Source organism: Sorex fumeus, unplaced genomic scaffold (genome assembly GCF_029834395.1).
Source record: "Sorex fumeus unplaced genomic scaffold, SorFum_2.1 ptg000063l, whole genome shotgun sequence".
Lineage (NCBI taxonomy): Eukaryota > Metazoa > Chordata > Mammalia > Eulipotyphla > Soricidae > Sorex > Sorex fumeus.
Window position 1 is genome coordinate 6,960,530 of NW_026606120.1, and position 23,713 is coordinate 6,984,242.

A 23,713-nucleotide genomic window follows, 5' to 3' on the forward strand; every position below is an offset into this window, starting at 1 on the left:
CATCTTTATGAAACTCTCATCCAGGTTGAATATAGTGGAATTACTGTGTTTTGACTAAACTATGTAGAATGAACTTTAATGGTTCATTTATTTTTTTCTAGCTTTAGAATGTGACTAATTATACTAAGCAAGCTCATTCACAAATTATTTGCAAAATCCAAAGTTGCACCTGCTAAAAGCAAAAACATACTCATTGTTTCCCTTCTAAAGTCATTTGTTCAAATAGATTCATGAGTGCTAGGATCAAAAGAGAAATGTAGCCTTTTTTTTTTCTTTTGGGTCACACCCAGCAATGCAGAGGGATTACTCCTGGCTCTCCACTCAGGAATTACTCCTGGCGGTACTTGGGGGACCATATGGGATTCTGGGAATCGAACCCAGGTTGGCCGCGTGCAAGGCAAATGTTCTACCCACTGTGCTGTCGCTCTAGCCCTGAAATGTAGCCTTTCACTCTGAAGAAGTTCATGTTCTCTCTTGAACACATATCCCCCTTTCTTTCCCTTCACATTTCTCTTAAGTTCTTTCAGTGAAAAATGACTTTGCCTTAAAGAAAGAAAAAGGAAATTTAGGGCCAGAGAGTTAGTACAGGGATAAAGGCACTAGCTCATGTTTGCTGGAAGGAAGGGAGGGAGGGTGAGAGGGAGAAGGAATCCAATTCTTTTCTTACTCTTGATTCAGATGTGGAATTTCCCAGTGACTATCCATCAGGCTGTCTTCTAGGCTGTGTGGACCTAATTGATTGCTTGTCCCAGAAGCAATTTAAGGATCAGGTGAGTAAAGATTATTTCTCTTGAACAGATGCTTGGGTATTTTGTGTATTGTTTTTTAGGGCATATCTGGTGGTACTCAGGGCTTGCCACTGGCTCTCTGCTTGGGGATCATTCCTGGTGGGGTTTGGGGAACCAGATGTGCAATGCTGGGGATCGAACCTGGGTTAGTCGTGTGTGAGGCAAATGTCCTACTCAATATACTATATCTCCAACTCCCAGATGCTTGTTTTGTATTACAACTAACTTATGTATCCTTCAATACAGTATCTGAGCAACAGTAAGTTATTATCAACTTCCTCTATATAAACACACACATAGAGATAATTTAAGTGCCAGGAATCAAACCCAAGTCTCCTGCATTCAATGCAAGAGCAGTTTGGGGTGGGGAGGATAGCACCCAGCAGTACTTATGGCTTATTCTTTGTTCTGGGCTCAGGGATAATCCTGATGGGGCTCAGGGGACCATAGGTTGTGCTAGAGATCAAACCTGGGTTGGCTGCATGCAAAGTAAGTGCCTTATTCACTGTACTATCTCTCTGACCCAGGCAGGAGATTTTTATTGGGGAGAAAAATAACCAGAGAACAAACAAAAACAGTCATGCTTTTCTTTATCTTTTCTGGGGGACTTAATTTAAATTTTAATAATAAGTTATTGCCACAATTCACCTAATATAAGGTTCCTTTCCTTTAATGAAATTTTGCTACTTTTGTTTTTATTTTGTTTGGGGGTAGGAGGCACAAAATAGACCCAGCAGTGCTCAGGGTCTATTCTTCATCCTGTGCTTATGGGTTGCCCCAGAGGTGGGACGGGAATTAAACTAGGTCAGCCATATGTAAGGCAAGAGCCTTTCCCTTTGTACTGTTTGTCAAGTCCATCAAATTTCTCTACTGCTCATCAAGAAGCCTTTGTTATCCCTTGAAATGGTGGGATCATAGGATTAATTATTATTACTTAGTCTGCAATATTGAACCTACGCCAGAGAATTCATAAATGGCAAATGTGTGCTTGAACACTGTCTAGATTGTGCCATGTTTGTTTGTGTGTTTTTGTGTAAGAAGATATGTGTGTTTAAGTGTATTTTAAGAATTTCAGTCATTACACCTAAGGATAGTAGATACACGGGACAGATAGATTGCTCCATAGCTGGAAGCCTGCCTCATGAGCAAAGGGGAGAAGGCAGCTGAAATAGAGAAGAGATCACTAAGAAAAAGATGGCTGGAGGAATTGTTCAGGATGGGAGATGTGTGCAGAAAGTAGATGAAGGAGCAAACATGATAACCTCTCAGGATCTGTATTGCAAACCATAAAGCCCCAAAGTAGAGAGAGATTATGGGGAATCATGTCTGCCATGGAGGCAGAGGGAGGGTGGGAAAGGGGGGTTATACCGGGATTATTGGTGGTGGGGAATGTGCACTGGGGGAGGGATGGGTGTTTGATCATTGTGTGACTGTAACCCAAACATGAAAGCTTATAACTATCTCACGGTGATTCAATAAAATTAATGGAAAAAAAATTAAAAAAAATAAAAAAAGAATTTCAGTTACTAAAGATGGAACTAAACATAGCTGTAATACTCTTTTATAACAGCAGAGGGAGCTGAAGGAATTGACCTTAATAGGAAAACTCCAATAAAAAACTTTGAGATGATGTTTAGACTCATACCTACAGAAATTCTAAATGCATGAAGCATGAAGAGACTTACCTCCCTGTAAGGTCTTGTTCTTTAAACACTTATTTTTCTTTTCAATTTTTTTTGCCTTTTGGGTCACACCTGGAGATGCACAGGGGTTACTTCTGGTTCTGCACTCAGGAATTACCCCTGGCAGTGCTCAGGAGACCATATGGGATGCTGGGAATTGAACCTGGCAAGGCAAATGCCCTACCCGCTGTGCTATTGCTCCAGCCACTAAACACTTATTTTAGGCAGTAGGGCTTCTACCTCCATACAAAAGAAAATGTGCTTAATTTTATTTTTAGTGCATTCTTTGTTTTACAAATTTATTTTATACTTGCCTTTCATGACTGCATTTGCCTTACATGTGTAATGCCCTGGGTCTGGTCCCCATTCCATTTTTTGAAAAAGGAATTGATTACTTCTTTTTCATCCTCTCTAACCTTTTCTTTTTTTTTTGTTTTTTTTTTGTTTTTTGTTTTTTGTTTTTTGGGTAACACCCGGCGATGCTCAGGGATTACTCCTGGCTCTGCACTCAGAAATTACTCCTGGCAGTGCTCAGCGGACCTTACTAGAATGATCCAGGATACAGTGTGGAGCTTGTACTCACTCCCTTGAACCATCTCTCTGGCCCGATCCCAAGTTTTTTTTTCTTTTTCGTTTTGGGTCACACCTGGTGATGCACAGGGGTTACTTCTGGCATTGCACTTGGGAATTACTCCTGGCGGTGCTCGGTGGATCATATGGGATGCTGGGAATTGAACCTGGGTCAGCTGCATGCAAGGCAAACGCCCTACCCGCTGTACTGTCGCTCCAGCCCCCAGATCCCAAACTTTTTTATTGCAGAAGATTACCCACCCCTCTAGCTTAAGTGTCACAGAACTGAGGGCCTATGATATACAGAGTTTAAAAAGTTTTAATCTGGGTCACTGTCACTGTCCTCTCGTTGTTCATCGATTTGCTCCAGCAGACCCAGTAATGTCTCCATTGTGAGACTTATTATTACAGTGTTTGGCATATTGAATATGTCAGGGGGAGCTTGCCAGGCTTTGCCATGTGGGCAAGATACTCTCAGTAGCTTGCCAGGCTCTCTGAGAGGGGTGGAGGAATTGAACCGGGTTGGTCAGGTTGGCCATGTGCAAGGCAAACGCCCTACAGCTGTGGTACCGCGGCTGGAGTATGTTTTTTATTTAAACCTCATTGGCGGCCAGCTTACTAGAATGATCCAGGATACAGTTTCCAGGGCTGTGTCTTCTCTCTGTATTTCCACATTCATTTCTCATCATGCAACTGAATTACATTTTCTTTGAAAACCAGTGTGACTCCAATTTACATTTCAGCTCAATCTACTCTGTACTTGGGCCACATTTTATATCTGTATCCTGTTCTTAACTTTTTCCTTTGCCAAAGGAACTCAGTAATTTTACTTCCAGACCTCACATACTTGTCCTTTCTTTGATTAGTTAAAATATACTAAGTTCTCTTTGGTGATAGCACAGCAGGTAGGGCATTTGCCTTGCATGTGGCCGACCCGGGTTCAGTTTCTCTGCCCCTCTCGGAGAGCCCGGCAAGCTGCCAAGAGTATCCCGCCCTCACGGCAGAGCCTGGCAAGCCACCCGTGACGTATTCGATATGCCAAAAACAGTAACAACAAGTCTCACAATGGAGAAGTTACTGGTGCCTGCTCGAGCAAATTGATGAACAACGGGAGGACAGTGCTACAGTGCTTAAAAAAAAAAAAACGCAAAATGGGGTTGGAGCGATAGCACAGTGGATAGGGCATTGCTTTGCATGCGGCCAACCTGGGTTTGATTCCCAGCATTTCATATAGGGTCCCCTCAGCACCGCCAGGAGTCATTCCTGAGTGCAGAGCCAGGAGTAACCCTTGTGCATCGCCGGGTGTGACCCAAAAAGGAAAAAAAAAAACAGCAAAAATATTTTGTTATTTATTTTTTCTTTTTGGGGTCACATCCAGCAATGCACAGGGGCTGCGCCTGGCTCTGTGCTCAGGAATTACTCCTGGCAGTGCTCAGGGAACCATATGGGATGCTGGGAATTGAACCTGGGTTGGCTATGTGCAAGGCAAACACCTTATCTACCACTCCAGCCCCCCAAAATGCTTTGTTAGAGCTGGTTTAAAATCAAGTGTACTGCATTCTAAGTGGCTTTAAAAAATTTGTTCCTGGGGGCTGGAGCGATAGTACAGCTGGTAGGGTGTTTGCCTGCATGTAGCCGACCCGGGTTCGAGTCCCAGCATCCCATATGGTCCCCCCCCCGAGCACCGCCAGGAGTAATTCCTGAGTGCATGAGCCAGGAATAACCCCTGTGCAATGCCAGGTGTGACCCAAAAATAAAAAAAAAATTTGTTCTTAAAATGCTTTTCCTCGGGGCTGGAGCGATAGCACAGCAGGTAGGGCATTTGCCTTGCACACAGCCAACCTGGGTTCGATTCCCAGCATCCCATATAGTCCCCTGAGCACCGCTAGGAGTAACTCTTGAGTGCAGCAGGAGTAACCTCTGTGCATCGCTGGGTGTGACCCAAAAAGCAAAAAAAAAAAAAAAAAAGCTTTTTTTCTAGCTTTACACTTGTTTCTCCTTTTTGGGGGGTAGGGGAGTTGGGGGGTCACACCCAGTGATGCTCAGGCCAGGGCTCCATCCTAGTGGGGCTCAGGTTTCATATGCAGTGATCAGATTGGGATTGGCTGAGAATGAGGCAGGTACTTTAACCAGTGTGCTATCACTCTGGCCTAGGTCTTTTGCCATCTAAGATTAATGTCATGGCATGACTGATTTGTACCAGAGAAGAATCCCTCTAGAACCTTATCAGCCTGCCTAATGAGAGGATCAAACTAGACAAGGTAGGGATGAGATAGAGAGGCTGTGGTTTCCACTTGAGAGGAAAGCAGATGAGCACCTTGTAGGGAAAACTCCTATATGCCTCTGGAATGCAATTTGCCATTGTTTTATGGGGCGGCAGCTGATAGAAGTATTCAGAAGTAGCAGGGAGGATGTTGACTGCAACAATGCATTAAGGCTGTGGTCTGTAACCTCACTAGTAAGGCAGTTAAAACCTTTTTATTTTGCAAAGACATTTTGATTGCCAAATGCATAACCATTAGCAGCTGTAATCTGAACAGTTCTCTAGGCCTGACAAGTTTTCAAACAAGAAAGTTGAGTTGGTCGCTTTTGTTTCAGTGTCTGTGTTGTGTTTGGGCTATTTATATCCCTGTCTTCAGTAGAAAATCTGATTTGTCTGAAATCTCCAAGGTCATTGATTATTCTACTTTTTCTGTACTATCTCTTCCTCCCCTGCTAGCTTACTGATTCTTTCGTCCATTCGATTTTATGGCTTTTATAGTAGTCCAGACCCCATCGTTGAGGAATTCTCTGAAGCAGTTCTAATTGATCTTAGCAGTAGAACTGCATTCGCCCAGTGGAGGAAGAGCGTTGCATTGCCTTTTCCCCTTCTGGTGAGAGTGTCTCTGGTATACAGGAGGATTGCAAATACCACTTCATGTCTGGAATTCATGGGCTTCTTTTGTCAGTAAGTATGAGAAGTAAGAAATGAGAGAACAGAGGGAGAGAGGAAGGAAGGTTGGGTCAGTATTTAAGCCAGCCATAGACTTGAGAGATTCACCCCAAATTCTCTTTTGAAGAATGTGAAAGTGTCCTTTCTGTTGTGCTAATAAAATCTGCCAATTTGTAACCCCTAAAATGTACATTCCTCAGGGCTTGTGAGGGCTGTGCCTGAGACGAAGCACAGGGGAGTGGATGTCTGTAGCCAGTCATTCTGCCCTCATTGGTTTTGCAGAAACATGCAGGTCAGGGGCAGAACACCTGCCTGAGTATGATCCCTGGTACCATATGCCCTCCTGCCCCCAGCACTGCCAGGTATGACCTCTTTGGGGAAAAAAATGAAAAAAGACACAAAGTAAAATCACAGCTCAGCTTGAGACAGGGATATTTAGATCACTTAATGTTTCTAGATCAGATTTTTTTTTGTATTTGCTTTCTAGAGCTTAACCTAGACTCTGTGCTCAGGGATCACTTCTCATGGTGCTCAGGGGATGCTTTGTGATGCTGGGATACAGCATTGGCCATGGCAAGGCAAACACCTTAACCCCAGAACAGACCGTCTCTAGAGCTGTTTGTATCCTGGGTACCTTCATGGTTTAAGGAAGAGTCATGCACCTTTTTCTGTTTTTCGCTTTTGTGTTTGGGCGACACCCAGAGGTACTTTGTCTTCATGTTTGCCCAGGTTTGGGCCTGAGGGATCATTCAAGTACCAGGATCAAACCTGGGGCTTCTAAATGCAAAGCTTGTGCTTCACCCTTTAAACTAACTCCTGGTCCTTATGTACATTTTCTGTAACAATTCAGGGAACATCATGCTTTCAGTAGAACAGTTTCTGAAGAGAGAAGAGTTACTACCACCTTTCTGTAGCACTGTCCTCCAGTTGTTCATCAATTTGCTGGAGCAGGCACCAGCGACATCTCCATCGTGAGACTTGTTACTGTTTTTGGCTTATCTAACATGCCACGGAGAGCTTGCTGGCTCTCTGAGAGGGATGGAGGAATCGACCCGGGTTGGCTTTGTGCAAGGCAAACACCCTACCCGCTGTGCCCACCACTTTCCTGTACACTTACATAATTCTTCTGACTGGAGATAAAACTCAACAGACCGCAATGCAAGAGGCTCAAGTTCAATCCCTGCCACTACAGGTCCCCTAAGCAGTGGGGTCTGAGCACCACTGGGTGGGGCCCACAAAACATTGGTTTGGGTTTTTTTTTTTTTTTTTTGGCAGGGACCCGGGGTTGGGCCGCCCTTGACAGTACAGAATTTAATACTAGCATTGTGCTCATTCCTGGTAGAGTTCAGGGGACCATATGTGACACTAGGGATGGAACCCAGGTCAACTGTGTGCGGGACAAGTGCCTTAAACCCTGTACTCTCTCTCCAGCCCCTGTAAGGAGAATGAGTAATGTGAAGAGATGGACCATTACAGGCCTACAGGGGGATAATAACAAATCAGTTAGTTGAGAAAAAGGTGTGAGTCAAGAGGAATAGACGGCATACAGGGATGGAAGACTATGTAGAGGTCAGACATGGAGAGCTTTGAATGGCAGGTTTACAGAAATAAGACTTTTGGTGATCAGTGTGGGGTGGGGAAGGAGTATTTTGCTTGACAAAACAAGTTTGGTAGTAATGGGGAAGAAACTGAAGGAGGGAATTGTGAGACGACTGTTGTTTCCTAGGGTAGAATTGCTTAAAAGAAGTCTGCTTGGAGGAGGGGCAGCGGGGTGATAGTGCAGTTGGGAGGGCTCTTGCTTTGCACATAGCCAACTTGGGTTCAATGCCCAGCATCCCATATGGTCCGCCAAGCCCTGTCAGGAGTAATTCCTGAGTGCAGAGTTAGGAGTTAACACTTGAACATCGCCGGGTATGCCCCCTCCCCCACGTAAAAATAAAATAAACAACTGCTCTGGGTTAATAGTTTCAGTGGAAATAGACCAGGAGGATCGAGGCCAGCAATTCGATGTAAGTAGAATGTGCCACCTACACTTTGACTGATTCTTCCTAGACCGAGAGAAAAAGTTCAATTCTATCTAGAAGGAATTTGATGTAGTCTTGCTGTTTTCTTCATGTCTAGGCTTCTTGGCTTCTTACCCAGTCTCCTGTATGAACCAAGTGGCAGATTATCACCTAATTTTAGATTTTATTGCTCAGAATGTTATTTAACCATGTATATTCAGCAAGGATTTAGTGACCATCTATCATGTGCCAAACACTATGCTAAAAACTTAAGGGTCCAGCATTTTTCTGGATTTTATTTTGGGCTTTGGGGGCCATACCCATCAGTGTTCAGGGCTTATTCCCAGCTTGTGCTCAGACCTGATGGCTCTTGGGGACCATGTTGTACCTGGGATCAAACTGTGGTCAATCCCAGGCAAAACAAGTGCCATACTGCTGTGCTATCTCTCCAGCCTAGGGTGCAGCATTTTAATGAGATAATCTATTTCATCTGGATCTTTTAAGTCTATTGGAGGAGACAGGGGAGAAAAATCTAATCTTTGAAACTCTGTGAACAAAGAAACCCAGGAGGGAGGGACTCTGACTCCCAGCCAAGCTCCACTGGGGAGGCAGAGAGTGCTCGCTCAGGAGGCTTCTTGTTTCTCTTGCTTTGTGTTTGGCTCATACCTAGTGCTGCCGGGATGGGTGTGTGTGTGTGTGGGGGGGGGGGATCTCCAGCTCACAGTGGTTGGGGGCACCAGGCAGTGCTCAGATGTATCACAGGTTAGTTACATTATAGTTTGTTAGTTACAAAGCAAGTGATCCAGCCCTCTGAGTTATCTCACAGGACAAGGAAGATTCTTGGGGGTGAAAAGGGAGATGCCTGACAGGCTGGAGCTCCTGATGTGTATGCAGCAGGCCTCGGCTGGGTCTCCAGCATGGCATGGTTCCTGAGCACCATGCTGGCACTGACCCCGAGCATCTCTGGGTTTAACCCAAAAATTAATTCTGGAAAGTAGCAGAATTTATATCTTTCACAATTTACCATCCTGTATCTCCGAGCCCTGTATACTAGGACAGTTTCTTCCTCACCCTCCCACCCTCATACCCCCGGCTTTCATCCTTTAAAATAATTCAGGGCTGGAGAGAGAATGAGAATACAGAGATTAAGGCATTTGCCTCACATGTGGCTGATGCTGGTTTGATCCTCAACCCCCCTTAGTACCCCCAGCACTGCCAGGAGGGACCCCTGAGCATTGCCAGAAACCAAAACCCAATGAAGAGGAGCTGGAGAGATAGGCCGGCAGGTAAGGTGCTTGCCTTGCACACAGCTGACCCCATTTCAATATCCGGCATCCCATCTGGTCCCCCAACTCCTGCTCGTGTGATCCCTGAACACAAGGCAGGAATAACCCCTGAGTACCATCAGGTGTTGTTTAAAAACACCCTGATGTTGACGGTGATGATAAAGACAAATAGCTGAAAGGGGCCCAGGATGTGCTTAGTGGGAGAGAGCCTGCTTCTCCTTGGGAGTCTATCCTGGCATCAGACAGAGACAACAGCTGGACTAGGTGCTGTTCACACTTTGACTCTTTTCTATTTTTACTTTGGGGACAATTTTGGGTATGTTGACATATAGTTTCAAATAAGTACCATCTGTATCTCAATTACCTTTATGTCTCAAGTGGCGTGACATAACCAAAAAACAACAAATTCCTTCATGTAACATTTAATATATTTTATATCTTTAATGTAATCATCCTTTATAAAAAAAAAATTGGTTCTGGGGCCACACCCACCTGTGCTCAGGGCTTAGCTCTGGCTCTGTGCTCAGGCATCACTCCTGATGATGCTTAGGGGACCATATGGGGATTAAACCCAGATCGGCTGATAAAAAGCAAAAATCTTCTGCTGTGCTCTCTCTGGACTGCTGTGTAAAGGAATTTGGACTGAATCCTGGAGGCAGATGTTAAAGTGATCAGCTAAGATGAACATTTCTCTTTAGCTTTTTTCTTTTTCTTTTTTGTTTTGGCTCACACCTGGCTATGCTCAGGGCTTACATCCAACTTTAAGCTCAGGGATCACTCCTGGCAGGGCTTGGTGGACCACATGGGGTAGAACACAGGTAGCTACATGCAAAGCAAGCGCCCTGCCTATTCTGTTTCTTCAGTCCCTGAGATGAAAACATTTCTGGAAGACAGTCCTGATAGCAGTCGGAAGGATGGACAGAATGGAGCAACCCTAAAAACAGAGGTGGTTTAATAAATTGTCCATGTGAGGGGACTGGAGAGATAATACATCCCCATAGGGTGCTTGCCTTGCATGCGGCCAGCCTTGCATGTGGCCATCCTGGATTCAATGCCCAACACTCCACATGGTCCCCCACAACCCACCAGGAGTAATTCCTGAGCACAAAGTCAGAAGTAAGCCCTGAGCATAGACACATCTGCCCCCACAATGCTCCCCCCCAAAAAAAAAGAAAAGAAATTGACCGTATGAGGCATGTTGCAGACCTGCATAGTGCTCTTGAGTTAGAAAAAACAGGAGAGATGATTGTTGGAATTATGCCCAATACAGCAAAGCTGTGATGCTCAGGGTACAGTAGTGAGGTACTGGGCATCGAACGTGGGGCTCCAGCAATGCAAGGCAGGTGCTCAGGTCCCTTGAGCCACCTTTCTGGCCCCCAGAATAGTTGTTTAAATGTTTATGAGGTAAAGCCCATGGGTCTCAGTGATCTAATTTGGATATAAAGGGTGAAACAGAAAAGTGTAGAATAAACTTGGACTTCTGGTTTGGACAGGTGGGTGGGCCATGAGTTCAGAAGGTAAGGAAAGAAGATAATTTTATTTTCAGGTAATCATTTATTTATTTGGAGGTTGATCTCACAAGAGGGCGCCTCCCAGCAATTCAGTGCAAGAGCCCCCACAAGGAGGACAAGGTGGTTCCAGTGATGGCTCGCTCAGACACCCGGAGGCCTCGCTTCCAGGGCTGCTAGAGACCAGACCTTGTGCTTTAACTACCTCTCCAGCCCCAGGACTGTGGGTTTTTAAAATAAAAGAGCTGTAGATTCTCAGTAAACTGCCTTCCCTATAAAGGAATGACTGAGCAAGTTACAATGGGAACATTATTGTGGCACTAAAGGAGAGATGTTCTGTCAGCTGTGATCACTATACAAATAACTTATCTATGAATTTTAACTTGGATGGTTTATCTTTTAATTAAAACATATTGGGAGGCCAGAGCGATGCTACAGATGGGAGGGCGGTTGTATTGCATGCAGCTGACTTGGGTTCAATCTCTGGCATCCCAGATGGTCCCTCTATCCCACCAGGAGTGATCCCAGCACATAGCCAAGAATATGGCTTGGAATAGAGCCAGGTATGACCCAAAAACCAGAAAATAAATACAAAAAAAATGTTGGAGGTGCCACTCTTGGCAGTGCGGGGGCCCCTGGCCTGCTGGGGAGGGTACCCTGACCTCACATGCAAAGCCTGTTCTCTGCCTCTTGATATCTCTCCATACTATCACTGGACAGTTTAAAATATTTTCCTTTTAAATATCAAATAGTCAGGGCTGGAGAGGTAGTGCAGTGGGTAGGGCAATTGCCTTGTACATGACCAAACCAAGTTTGATCCCTGGTATCACATAAGGTCCTTTGAGTCGCCAGGAGTGATCCCTGAGTGCAAAAAACCAGGAGTAAGTCCTGACCATCGCCAGGTGTGCTTCCCCTTCCCCCACAAAAATCTAGTAGTCTTCTGGCTAGCGTATCATGGTCAGTATGTCCCTCTGAAGGAAGAAAACTTTCACTTTGCAGTAAAGTAGGGCCTAACTCTCCTGTGTTAGTTATCCTGTGAACACCTGGCATTGCTTTGAAGGAAAAGACTAATGAGAACTCATAAAGAAAAGTTGAAGATATGCTGCTTTGGCTCTGTGTGCTGTGGCCTTTTTATCACAACATCCTTTTCTGAGTAGTATCACTTCATCTTCTTGGAGTTGGTTTCCAGCTAACTAGATGTTCAAGCCTGAGTTCATGTCTGGTCTTAGCCCCCAGAATACAAACTAAGAAAACAACAGCAAATATATTCTCTTTGCCAATGAGTTCCTTCATTACTTTTGACTGTTCTTCATCACTTTTATCTGAAGACAGGTAAAAGTGAAAATTGCATGCTTTTCCTAGCCTGCTCCATGTCTGTTTTTTGTGAACCAGAGATTCCCTTCTCTTCCTTCATTCTCTTTTGCTCTGGGTCAGTCCCAGGCCTTTGACTTAGCCCTGAGCTCCCTCTCTTGTAACATCTCTGACTTGTTATGTGTCCAGAGTGCACTCTGTTGGCAGTAGAACCTTTTTGAAGGTTCTGAATTTTATCAAGATGACTTTGATATATGTTTTGTTTGTTTGTTTTCTTTTTTGGGTCACACCCAGTGATATTCAGGGGTTACTCCTGGCACTGCGCTCAGGAATTACTCCTGGTGGTGCTCAGGGGAGACCATATGGGATGATGGGGATCGAACCCGGGTCGGCCGTGTGCAAGGCAAACACCCTATCTGTTGTGCTGTCACTCCAGCCCCTGCTTTAATATATTTTACCTTGAAACTTAATACTCCTGGTGCAAACACTTTCCTAGTCCTTCTAAGCATTTTTAGTCATTGTCTTTTTCTTGAACTTTTTACTTTCCTCTGATAAAGGCTGGGAAAAAGGATACTTACATAAACTCAGATTCAACTCCTTTGGGAGGGTTGATTTTATTGTTTATCTTTATTATGGGGTTTGAATGTTTTAAAACCACTGGTTCTAAAGTTTCATTTATCTATCATTTTTCCAATTTTTTCTCATTTGACAATTCTTTACTCTGTTAATATTGTTAATATATATGGATAGTTTTTATTAAACATAAGACCTTATTGGTCGCTTGCCATGACATGAACGTTTCAATTTAGCTTGAGGGATAACAGATTACAGGGATACACCTGCTTTTTCCCAGTTCTAGTCCTTTGAGTGTCTAGTTCCCTGCATGTTTTTAGCATGATTAAGATAACCTCTGTGTTAAATTTGGTAAAATGGCGGGGGATGTGGGGGATTTGGCTTGGGAGCCAAACTTGGCTGTGCTCCAGGGCTTTTCCTAGCTCTATGCTCAGGAGTCGCTATTGGTTCTGCCCAGAAGCCCACACAGTACCAGAGACTCAACCTGAACTTCCTGTATATGAGCTTGTGCTTGAGCCTGTGGAGTGTTCTCTCTCTCTCTCTCTCTCTCTCTCTCTCTCTCTCTCTCTCTCCCCCTCCCTCCTTCCCTCTCCCTCCCTCCTCCTCCCTCTCCCTCTCCCTCTTTATCCTCTCTCTTCTTCGCCCCTTCTCTCCTCTCTTTCTCCCCCCCACTCCCCTCGTCCAGTTTCTCAAATTTGCTGTCTTTTCATTGAACATATATCTATCATTTGCCCACTGTGTGCTAGGCACAATTCTTGGTGTTGAGGAGGAAACATAAAATTCGAGACATAGGAGAGCTAGTTCATACTTAACATGCCCGAAACAGGCATGGTTTATGTTTATGGTCCTCTGAGCACCATTGGCAGCATCCCCCAAGCACAAACCTGGAAGTATCCGCTGAGCATGGGAAGAAAAACAAAAACAAAAAACCCTGCCCAGGGCTGGAGCTATAGTTTCATTGACCTGCGTTAGATCCCCAGCATCCATTATGGTTCCCAAGCCCTACCAGGAGCGATCCCTGAGCACAGAGCCAGGAGTAAGCCCTGAGCATCACCAGATGTGGCCCAGAATAAAACAAAATCCTGCCCTGTGGAATCTTTATCGTAATACAGGAGGTCTAAGTAATTTAAATAAATAGTATACTTGATGGTGATATTTTGGGTGTTTTGTTTTTGTTTTTGTTTTTTTCTTTTGTACTATCCTGTTGTACTGTTCTATCCTCTACCCCACCCCCATGATGGTCGCACAGATCTGGAAGTAGCCCTGAGCATGGGAAAAACAAAAACAAAAAAAAATTGTAATACAGGAAGCCCAAATAATTTAAATAAGTAATATACTTGATGGTGATATTTGGGGTTTCCTTTTTTTTTTTTTTTTTGGTACTATCCTGCTGTACTGTTCTATCCTCTGCCCTACCCCTCATGATGGTATTTGTTGATGGAAGATGGTGGGAGAGATATGGGCAGGGGTGGCAGCAGTGAGGCACTTATCCTACACACAGCCAATCCCAGTTTGATGCCTGGCACTGCACATGACAGTAGTACTGCACATACCACCAGGCCAATAGTGTAGCCCTAAAGCAAAGAAGGAGGCAGAGGGGAGTTAAGAGTACCAGACTGGGGGGCTGGAGCAATAGCACAGCGAGTAGGGCATTTGCCTGCACGTGGCCAACCTGGGTTTGATTTCCAGCATCCCATATGGTCCCCCGAGCACCGCCAGGAGTAATTCCTGTGCATCATTGAGTGTGACCCAAAAAGCAAAAGAAAAAAAAAAGGAGTACCAGACTGGAGTAGTACCTGTAGTATTCTTGTACTATATCTTAGTTTAGGAAGTAAGATACTTGCCTTGCATGAGGCTGATCCTAATTCAATCCCTGGTACAGAATGGTCCCCTGCTCAGAGCCAGGAGGAGCCCTGAATACCACTGGTATGGCCCCAAACCAAGCAGTTGGTCTAATCGATCTTTCAGCCCAGTATTCCAGTCATTTGAAAATCAAAACCATATTTGTGGAACCAGAGAGAGAGATAATACAGGGCTCCAGGCACTTGCCTTGCATGCAGCTGACTTTGGTTAGATCCCTGGCACCCCAGATCATCTCCTGAGCCCCTTCAAGAGTAAACCCTGAGCACTTCCAGGTGTGACACAAAAATCAGAACAAAGCAAATTTATTTCCACATTTCAGCATCATTGTGGCTTGATCAGTAGCAAGAGAATGTAAATTGAGGCAAGAATGACTGGAAAACTCCCAATTTGGGAAGGAAGGACAGAGCCACAGCGTCTTGGCAGAGGGTTCTGCTAAAAGAAGAGAGACAGTCATTTGGTGGCTGCTGCTCTGGCCCCTGTAGAATGAGGTTCCGCATGTTGACAGCAGCCAAAGCACTTCCACAGTAAGAGCTGGACCTCGCTTTTCCTTGAACTCTCTCTCTCTCTCTCTCTTTCTCTCTCTCTCTCTCTCTCTCTCTCTCTCTCGGGAGGGGGTGGGGGAGACAGGGCGGGTTGCAGTCACACTCAGCTACATACAGGGATTATTCCTCCTCTGCATTCAGGAATCATTCCTAGCAGGCTTCCTGGGGGAGCATCTGTGGTGCCAGTGATCAACCCCAGGTCTATCATGTCAAGCAACGTGACACTGTATTGTTGCTCCAGCCCAGCTCTTTTTGTGTTCTAAGGAAATATGGGGATAAGGCATGAAAAGGGTTTCCCCTTCCCCCTTTAGTCTTTATTTTCTACCACAGACATTCGGACCCTGCCTGGGATAGCTGAATGTTGCCGATTCTTGATGCCAAGCACCACACGCTGCCATTCCTCCCTCCTGTGTTGGCCACAGCAAACTCAGCTGCCTCGGACAAGGCTCCAGAAAGACGCCTTACAGTTTGTGCTGCCACGAATGACAGAAATTTCCTTTTTTTAGAAAAAACAAAAACCCCTGAAATCTCCATTTCTCCTGGCAAGCCTTATATCTTTAGCAGACTGGGCACTTTATTTATGGTTTGGGGACCTCTTCTGGTAGTGCCCAGGGCTTGCTTCTGGCTTGGTGATCAAGGCTTACTTTTGGCTCTATGCCCGGGGTCACTCCTGGCAGGCTCAGGAGACTGTATCTGGGGATCAAACCCAGGTGAGCTGTGTGCAAGGCAAGTGCCCTACCTGCTGTACAATATCTGAGGTCTTTGAGGACACATTTAAGCTAGTGAAACTCATTTTATTTTGATGACAGTTACTTGGAGAAAGGCTTTTCCAGTAGTGATGTCCACCTTTTTTTAGTATCCTACGAGCGTATTTGTTAGTTAGGCCCAGTTACATATCCTTGCAACCAGAAGAATGAAACATCCTATCAGCAGGGTATAGATCGACGATACTTAATGCTAGCTGCAAGGTAGTTAAATGGTTAATTGTTGTGGCTAGCTTCGTCTCACTAAGGAACTTCTTTTTTTTTTTTCTTTTTGGGTCACACCTGGTGTTGCACAGGGGTTACTCCTGGCTCATGCACTCAGGAATTACTCCTGGCAGTGCTTGAGGACCATATGGGATGCTGGAGATTGAACCCAGGTCTGCCGCGTGTAAGGCAAACGTTCTAACTGTTGTGCTATCACTTCAACCCCAGGAACTTCTTTTTTTTTGCGGGGGGGGGTCACACTTAGTGGCGCTCAGGGCTTACTCCTGGCTCTGCACTCAGGAATCACTCCTAGTGGTGCTTGGGGGAACCATATGGGATGCCAGAGTTGGAACCCGGTCAGCCGCGTGCAAGGCAAACACTGTACCCGCTATACGATGCTCCAGCACCTCACTAAGGAACTTTTGCGTCTGTCTTTGCAGGAAGAATAAAAGCCCTTTAAGTATTCGGATTTTTGTGTGTGATAGGGAACCAAAGGATTCTGTGTAATTTTCAGAATTGCTCTACCAGTTACCTTCACAACCTCAGGAGTCTTGAATGCATCCAGCAAGACAGCATTTGCATGGGCATATCTTTCAGAATTAGTCATTTTCCTTTTTATTAGTGAAGGCCTCTGTTAAATATTTCTGAAAGAGTTTCCAAAGCAGTCTTTGTTTTGTCTTTTGGTTGGGGGCCACATGTTGGGTGCTCAGGGTTTCCCCCTGGCTCAGGGATCAGGGATCACTCCTGGTAGGGCTTGGGTGACCATATGGAGTGCCAGGGATCGAACTCTGGTCAAGCAGGGTACACCCACATTCAAAGCAGGTGCCTTATATGCTGGCCTATCTCAGCAGCCCCAGGATCTGGTTCTTCCAAGATGTCAGACACACCTCTCCTAGGAAACTGTTCTCATGATCGAAAGGGAAATGGTTGGCAATAGACTATGGAAGACCAGGATGTGCTTGGGCCAACACCATGGCTCAGTGGTAGAGCTTTAGCCTTTTTAAGTGTGAGACCCTGGGTTCAGTTCTCAATACCATGGAGAGACAAAAACAATCACTGGGCCTGGAGGACATTGGAAGGTTTGTTTTTGCTTGTTGAGTTCATTCTTTATCTGATTGAAATGGAGAGGGCTATCACCAGAATGTTGAGGTCAGACCTGGGAAAGCATTTGATCTCAAAATTCAAAAATTGCTCCAACTAGCCTGAATTTCTTATTTTTCTCTTTCATAGTATCCAGACATGAGTCAAGAATCAGATTCTCCGTTTGTTTTCATCTGTGCAAATCCCCAGGAAATGATTGTGAAGTTTCCTATTAAAGGAAATCCAAAAATCTGTAAGTCATAAATTTTGAAGAACTAACATTTTTTCTTTTAGTCTGATCATCTCACTTTTTAAGAAAATTCTCATTTTACCCTGTTCTGTGGCATCTTAAGTATTGGAAGATTAAATGATTATGTTTACCAGTGACTATAATGTTAAATTAACTAATATAGCTTTTTCAATGTGTACCTGGAATAACAATTATTGAAATGTTAATGAGTCACATCAGCTTTCGTTTAGAACCCCATTACATTTGAAATCTTTTTCTAAGCCAAAAGATTCTATTTTGGATAAAAGGATGTTGCTTAGTGGTAGAGTATGAGACCCTGGATACAATCCCTTGGACCTGGGAGGAGGTGGTATTTTGCTCCCCTGTGACCCTGTGACCATACTCCTTCAGGCAGTATTAAGGTGTTGCCAACAACAGCATTGATATTGTTCCTCAGCCTTTTTTTTTTTTTGGTTAGTTTTGTTTTGGGGCCACACCTGGTGGTACACAGGAGCTACTCACTGCTCTGTGATCCAGTGTTGCTCCTGGCGCCCAGGGGATCATGCAGTACTCTGGTCATCTGCATGGAAAGTATGTGCTCATTTTGCTACTCTTTCTGACCTTAAGACTTTTTTTAAGCATGGTTTTATGTGGGTTTTTTGTTTTTGCTGTTGTTTCTGTTTTTGAGCCACACTTGGTGGTGCTCAGAGTTTATTCCTGGTTTTGCACTCAGGGCTCACTCCTGGTGCTGCTTAGGGCGCCATATGAGGTCCCAGGGATTGAGCCCAGGTTCAATCAGGTGCATGCAAGACAAGCACTATACCTGCTATAGTATCTCTGGCTCCTTATTTATTTATTTATTTTTTGAGAGCCACAACTTGATGGTACTCAGGGTTTACTCCTCATTCTGTGTTCAGGGATCACTCCTAGCTGGGATTAGGGGCCCTATGTGGTATCAGGGATTAAATCTGGGTTGTTACCTGCAAGACAAGCACCCTGCGCACAATACTAAGATTGCTCTGACAAAAAATCTCTGGGGAAAATACATATTTGACTCAAAATTTGAAATGCTTTATATTTTCTCCTAGAGACACTGTTAAATGAAGGATTTAAGTTTCATTGTAATTACTAATATTAGTTTTCCATGTACAGATCAGTGGCTTAAATGTTTTTTACTTTTGTTCTGTAAAAGAGTTGGAGTGATAATACAGTGGGCAAGGTGCTTGCCTTGCACAATGCTCAATCCTTCACACCCCAGGAGTGATTCCTGAGTGCTGAGACAGGAGTAACCCCTGAGCATCAACTAGGTGGGGGACCCCCATCCCCAATTTTTTTTTTTTTTTTTTAGATAGTACAGTAGGTAGAGCGCTGACTCAAGTTCAGTTCCAAGCATCCCATATTGTTCTCTGCCCTTACTAGAAGTGATTCCTGAGCCAGGAGTAAGCCCTGAGTACTGCCGGGCATAGCACAAAAATGAAATAAAAAAGAAATAAATTTGTTTTGTGTAGTAGCTTAGGGACCTAGCCACTTTGTGAGGTGTTCTGGAAGGGCTGAGCTGTTCTTAATGGAACCTTTTATGAAATAGTTCTGTTAGTTTGTGTATTCCAAATTCCAAACCTCTGATTTGCAAATGAGCTTTCAGAATATAACTGACTTACATATTGTATCATGTGTTGTATGTGTGTATCATAAAGTAACTTTCAATACAGTTTTGGATATACAGACTTGAGCTTGTGTAACCTACAACTTAACAGAGGGTAGGGCATTTGCCTTGCATACGGCCCACCCAGATTCTATTCCCAGCATCCCATATGGTTGCCTGAGCATGGCCAGAAGTAATTCCTGAGTGTATGAACCAGGAGTAACCCCTAGGCATTACCGGCTGTGATCCAAAAAGAAATAATAATAATAATAATAATAATATAATTCCAAAAAGAGAAATGTGTAATATATCACTTACCTGTCTGCTCAAATTAGGAAAAGTGAAGGAGTGAGTGAGTATATAGATTGACTCCTCCAAGAGATAAAGGGTATCTTTTACTTTAAATTAGATGCACTATAAATTCATACATATAGTACCTTAGTCTTATGTAAAGCATGTGAAAATCCCTATGAGAATTATATCAACTGATGACAAAGCCTTTTTTTTTCCTGTTTTACTTTCTTGCTTATCTGTTGCACATACATTTGATTTTCTTTTTTGCACCATCATTAAAGATGTGGTTTTAAGGACAGAGGCAATAGTACAGCAGGTAGAATTTTTGCCTTGCACATGGCTGGCTTGTCCCAAGCATCCCATTTGGTCCCCCTGACCATGGTGTAACCCTGGAGCATTGCCCGTACCCCCCACCCCCAGAGTAAAAAGGATGTAGTTATATTAATAACACTGTGTACTAACTGTAAAAATATTGTGTATATTAGTGCTGGAGAGATAGTATAGGAGGCAAGATGTTTGAATGAACTTGGATGAAATTCTCTGTGGTTCAGTCCCTATCACCCCATAGGGTCCCCCAAGCTCCCAGGTTTAGTCACTCCTGAGCACCCTTGGACATGGTCAAAAAACCCTTGTCCTCTCCTCTGCTCCCGATCCCAAATAAGAGTACTGTGGGCCAGAGGGATTAAGCATATACTTCACATGTTAACGGCCTGTATACCACGTGGTTCCCTGAGCACCACCATAGATGGCTCAAACCTCCCCTCCCCCCTGAAAAAGAGTAATTTGTTTTACTATAGTTGGATGTCCAGGTCAAAGGTCTTAAAGACTAGGCTAAACTATAACTCAAAATTTTGGGGATCTGCATGTAACCATGGCAGATTCATCATGCAGAAAGCTCCAGTCTCTTGCCTTTATTGACCATGAATTAGTATTGGTAGTCATGTGATTACTTGCAACATCATCTCCTTTTGGGGGAGGCACATCTGGCAGTATTCAGGAGTTACTGCCAGTTCTGTGCTCAGGAGTGATCCCAGGCGGTGCTCAGGGGACCATATGTTGCCAGGGATCAAACCAGGGTTGACTATCTCACTGGCCCCATACGTGGTTTTCTTAGCCAGTCTGCAGATCAAAAGAAACTTCTGAGTCCTTGGGAATGTCCTGGAAATCCTCTCCCTTTGTCTTCTTTTTCTTATTAGTTTTCCATTAAAGCCAGAGATTACCCACCACTGAGTACTTTGTTCCAATGGATTGAATTTACGTCAGTCAGTCTCATTGAAGGCTCTCACTGTCTGACTGGAGTCTTCTGAAAATTACTCTTGGAATTTTTAAACTTTGAGAGTATGAAGAAGGTAGTCATTTTTTTTGGGGGGGCCATTTCTGGTGTTACTCAGGGTTTACTCCTCGCTGTGCACTCAGGGATCAATCCTGGCGGACTCAGGGGACCATATAGGTACTGGATTTTGAACCTGGTCAGCCATGTGCAAGGAAAGTGCCCTCTCCGTGGTACTACTGCTCCAGCTCCAGTAGTCCTTTGTGTGTGTGTGTGTGGGGGGGAGAGGGGTTGGGGAATGGGGGTTCATACTCAGAGGTGCTCAGGGCTTACTTCTGGCTCTGTGCTCAAGGATTACACGTGGCAGGATTTGGGGGACCAAATATGGTTATGGTGTCAGGGATTGAACTTGGGTCAACCATGTGCAAAGGAAACACCTTACCTGCTGTTCTGTCTCTCCAGCAGACTTTGAGTTTATAAAGCATTTTAGCATGATTATTTCAGTTTGTCATTTGCTTGACAATATGTGTATACTAACAAGGTAGTGTGTAAACTAACCAGGCAATGACTCCTCACCACAGCTTAGTAGGATTTTATTTTCCTTTACTTATTGTACAATTTAAGTAAACATAATCAGAAAAAGTTTTGTTCAAGTCTTTTTCCCTTCAGATTTCTTACACTTGCCATTTTATCAGATTGTCTCAGAAATAAATCATTCAACTTTACATTTTCTTTGTGGGGCACAGTATAAAAGCTTGAAGGGGCCTTCAGTACCAGCTCCCTGTTAGCATTGGAAAAGTTGAAGGCAAGAATGATGAGGTGACCTCCTCAGAGTCTCACCGTGAGGCCGAAACTGAAATGTGGGTCTTATCAATGCTGTAGCAGCTTGTCCTGAAAAGCTGAATGAAATGGAATACTTCTCTGTAGTCATTAACTGGTCACTCATGTTTCTGAGCACTTCTATTTTGGGTTAAGGAGGAGCCCCTGTAATGTAAAAGTTTTGAAGTGTGTAGTGTTTACCTTCTTTGTTATAATTTATTTGCTGAAAAGATTTATTGACTGCCAATTGCTTGGCAATCGCTGTGGTGGTATTAGGGATACAAAGGCATACCTGCTTTGAACACACTTAGCCCGCCTGCTGGCACACTTTTGAATTTCCAGTCTGACCACCTTGGGAATCAGAGAATTCTTCCCTGGGAATCCTCTGAGTTCTAACCAGCAGCATATATTTGGGGTGGCACTGACCATTTCTGAGGAAGCCCAGAAAAGGTAGGTGTGCTTTCTAGAGGCTAAAAGGGAGAAACAAACCTCGGCACAGTCACTGTCTCTGAGGGAGGCTCCTTGCTCTCTTTATCCTTGCTTCTCAGGCTGAAACCGAAATGAGCTATTTGTTTTCATGCTTCATTTCGGTGTTGTCTCTACATGAATTTGTTTTTCTTTTGGAGCCACACCCAAAAATGCAGTGCTCAGGACTTACTCCTGGTTCTGTGCTCAAGCATCACTCCTGGCTGGGCTCTGGGAGCCGTATAGGATGCTGGGGATTGACCTTGGGTTGGCCACATGCAAGGCAAGCACCTCACCCACTGTACTCTTGCCTTTCAACGTGCCTTTTTTGTGGGAGGAAACAACATTCAGGTTCTCATCTCTGGCCAGGCAGACAGGAGGGAACCTGTTGAAGATTCTATTCAGGATATGATGGTGGCTCCTAGAACTCCTGCTGTAGCTCTCTCTGCAGAATGTGGAGAGGTCAGAGGGCAGCAACCATATCAATGAAAGGCTGCTCCTTAGGGTCAGTGGGGAGCAGAGGAGTGCATGTTTCTAACTTTAATACTGGACTCATACAACCTATGACCCTTGTTCCTCTGAGCTGGTGACAGGGGCCCTTTTACAGCCAAGTATGCACTGTTTCAGATCAGTAGTCTCAGGGAGGTGGAGGCCTCAGAGGGTTGAGGCGAACCACTTTCCTCACTGCAGAAGCTTCACGCACTATGCTCAGTGAACAGGCCAAAGAAATGGGTTTCCTTTGTGAGAAGCCCCTTGCCTGAGTGTATGTGTGTATTCTTTTTTGTTTTTTGTTTTTTTTCTTTTTGTTTTTTGGGTCACACCCGGTGATGCACAGACTCCTGGCTCTGCACTCAGGAGTTACTCCTGGCGGTGCTCAGGGGACCGTATGGGATGCTGGGAATCGAACCCGGGTCAGCCGTGTGCAAGGCAAACACCCTGTGTGCTATCTCTGTGCTATCTCTCCAGCCCCTGTGTGTATTCTTTTAAACACTGGCCTTGGAGTCGAATGCCCTGGAGAATGCGATTTTTTTTTTCCCTCTACAGAATCAACATCTTTGCTTCTCTAGACCAGTGAGTGCCAGGACATGGGCATGTGTGTTTGTGTGTCCCTGTTGCCTCTGTTCCTGCAGAATGAAATTGTCTTGAGTCCCAAAGCCACTCAATTGAATGTGACAGGAACATATTAACCAAAAGATCTGGCAGGCCATGAAAAATTTGCATTGCAAATTTAAAAAGTAATGAGAGTTCTTTTTCTCTCTTTCAGGGAAACTGGATTCCAAGATCCATCAAGGAGCAAAGAAGGGGTTAATGAAGCAGAATAAAGCCTTCTGACCCAGGAGAAAAGGGACTGTACAGCTGTGTGGAGTTTTGTGTACTGAAGTTGCTATCCACTGGTCCTTTGGAATTGAAACAGTAGAAATCTAAAGGCTTGGTGTCAGTCTTAAATCTCTCAGAATTTTAACTCTTACCAAAATCTGTATATTTTTCTTATGGAGTGGGATTCTTAACTTTGTGAAGAAGATCAAAAATCTTTGAATACTTTATTTATAAAGACCTGTTTTAAAACTTCTAGGTCTTTGCCATTTTTCTTAGAACGGTATTAAAAGGAAAAGGAACCAATTGCAAATTACTTTCCTCTCTAAGGCTTGGATTTGTAGTTAGGAAAATTGAAAAGTCCTTTTTCAAAGTGATAGCATGGGGCTGGAGCAAAAGGTAGGGAACATATTTGCCTTGCGCAAGGCTAACCTGGGTTCAATTCTAGGCATTCCATATGGTTCCCTGAACCTCATTTAAGAGTTCTTGAGCCAGGAATAAGCTCTGAGCACTACCAGGGGTGGTCCAGAAAACAAACAAGCAAACACAAACCCAAAGTGATAGCCTGATAGAG

The 23,713-nt window shown here is 44.3% G+C and overlaps 1 protein-coding gene across 4 annotated transcripts in view; it reads left to right on the top strand.

Annotated features, from left to right (window-relative positions):
• Window positions 1-23,395, top strand: part of TRIP4 (thyroid hormone receptor interactor 4) — a 48,037-nt gene extending 24,642 nt beyond the window's left edge. For 2 of the 4 annotated variants that reach the window (XR_008794270.1, XM_056128100.1), the window contains 2 exons: window positions 679-770; window positions 23,090-23,395. Coding sequence is in view for 2 of the 4 variants with exons in the window: in XM_056128100.1 (XP_055984075.1) it covers window positions 679-770; window positions 23,090-23,134 (137 nt within the window). In the remaining 2 variants the exon portion in view is untranslated. Of the gene's footprint in view, window positions 1-678; window positions 771-17,256; window positions 17,360-23,089 lie in introns of those variants that run through there. The other 2 variants (XM_056128099.1, XR_008794269.1) reach the window with 2 other exon arrangements.
• Window positions 23,396-23,713: the final 318 nt, after the last annotated feature.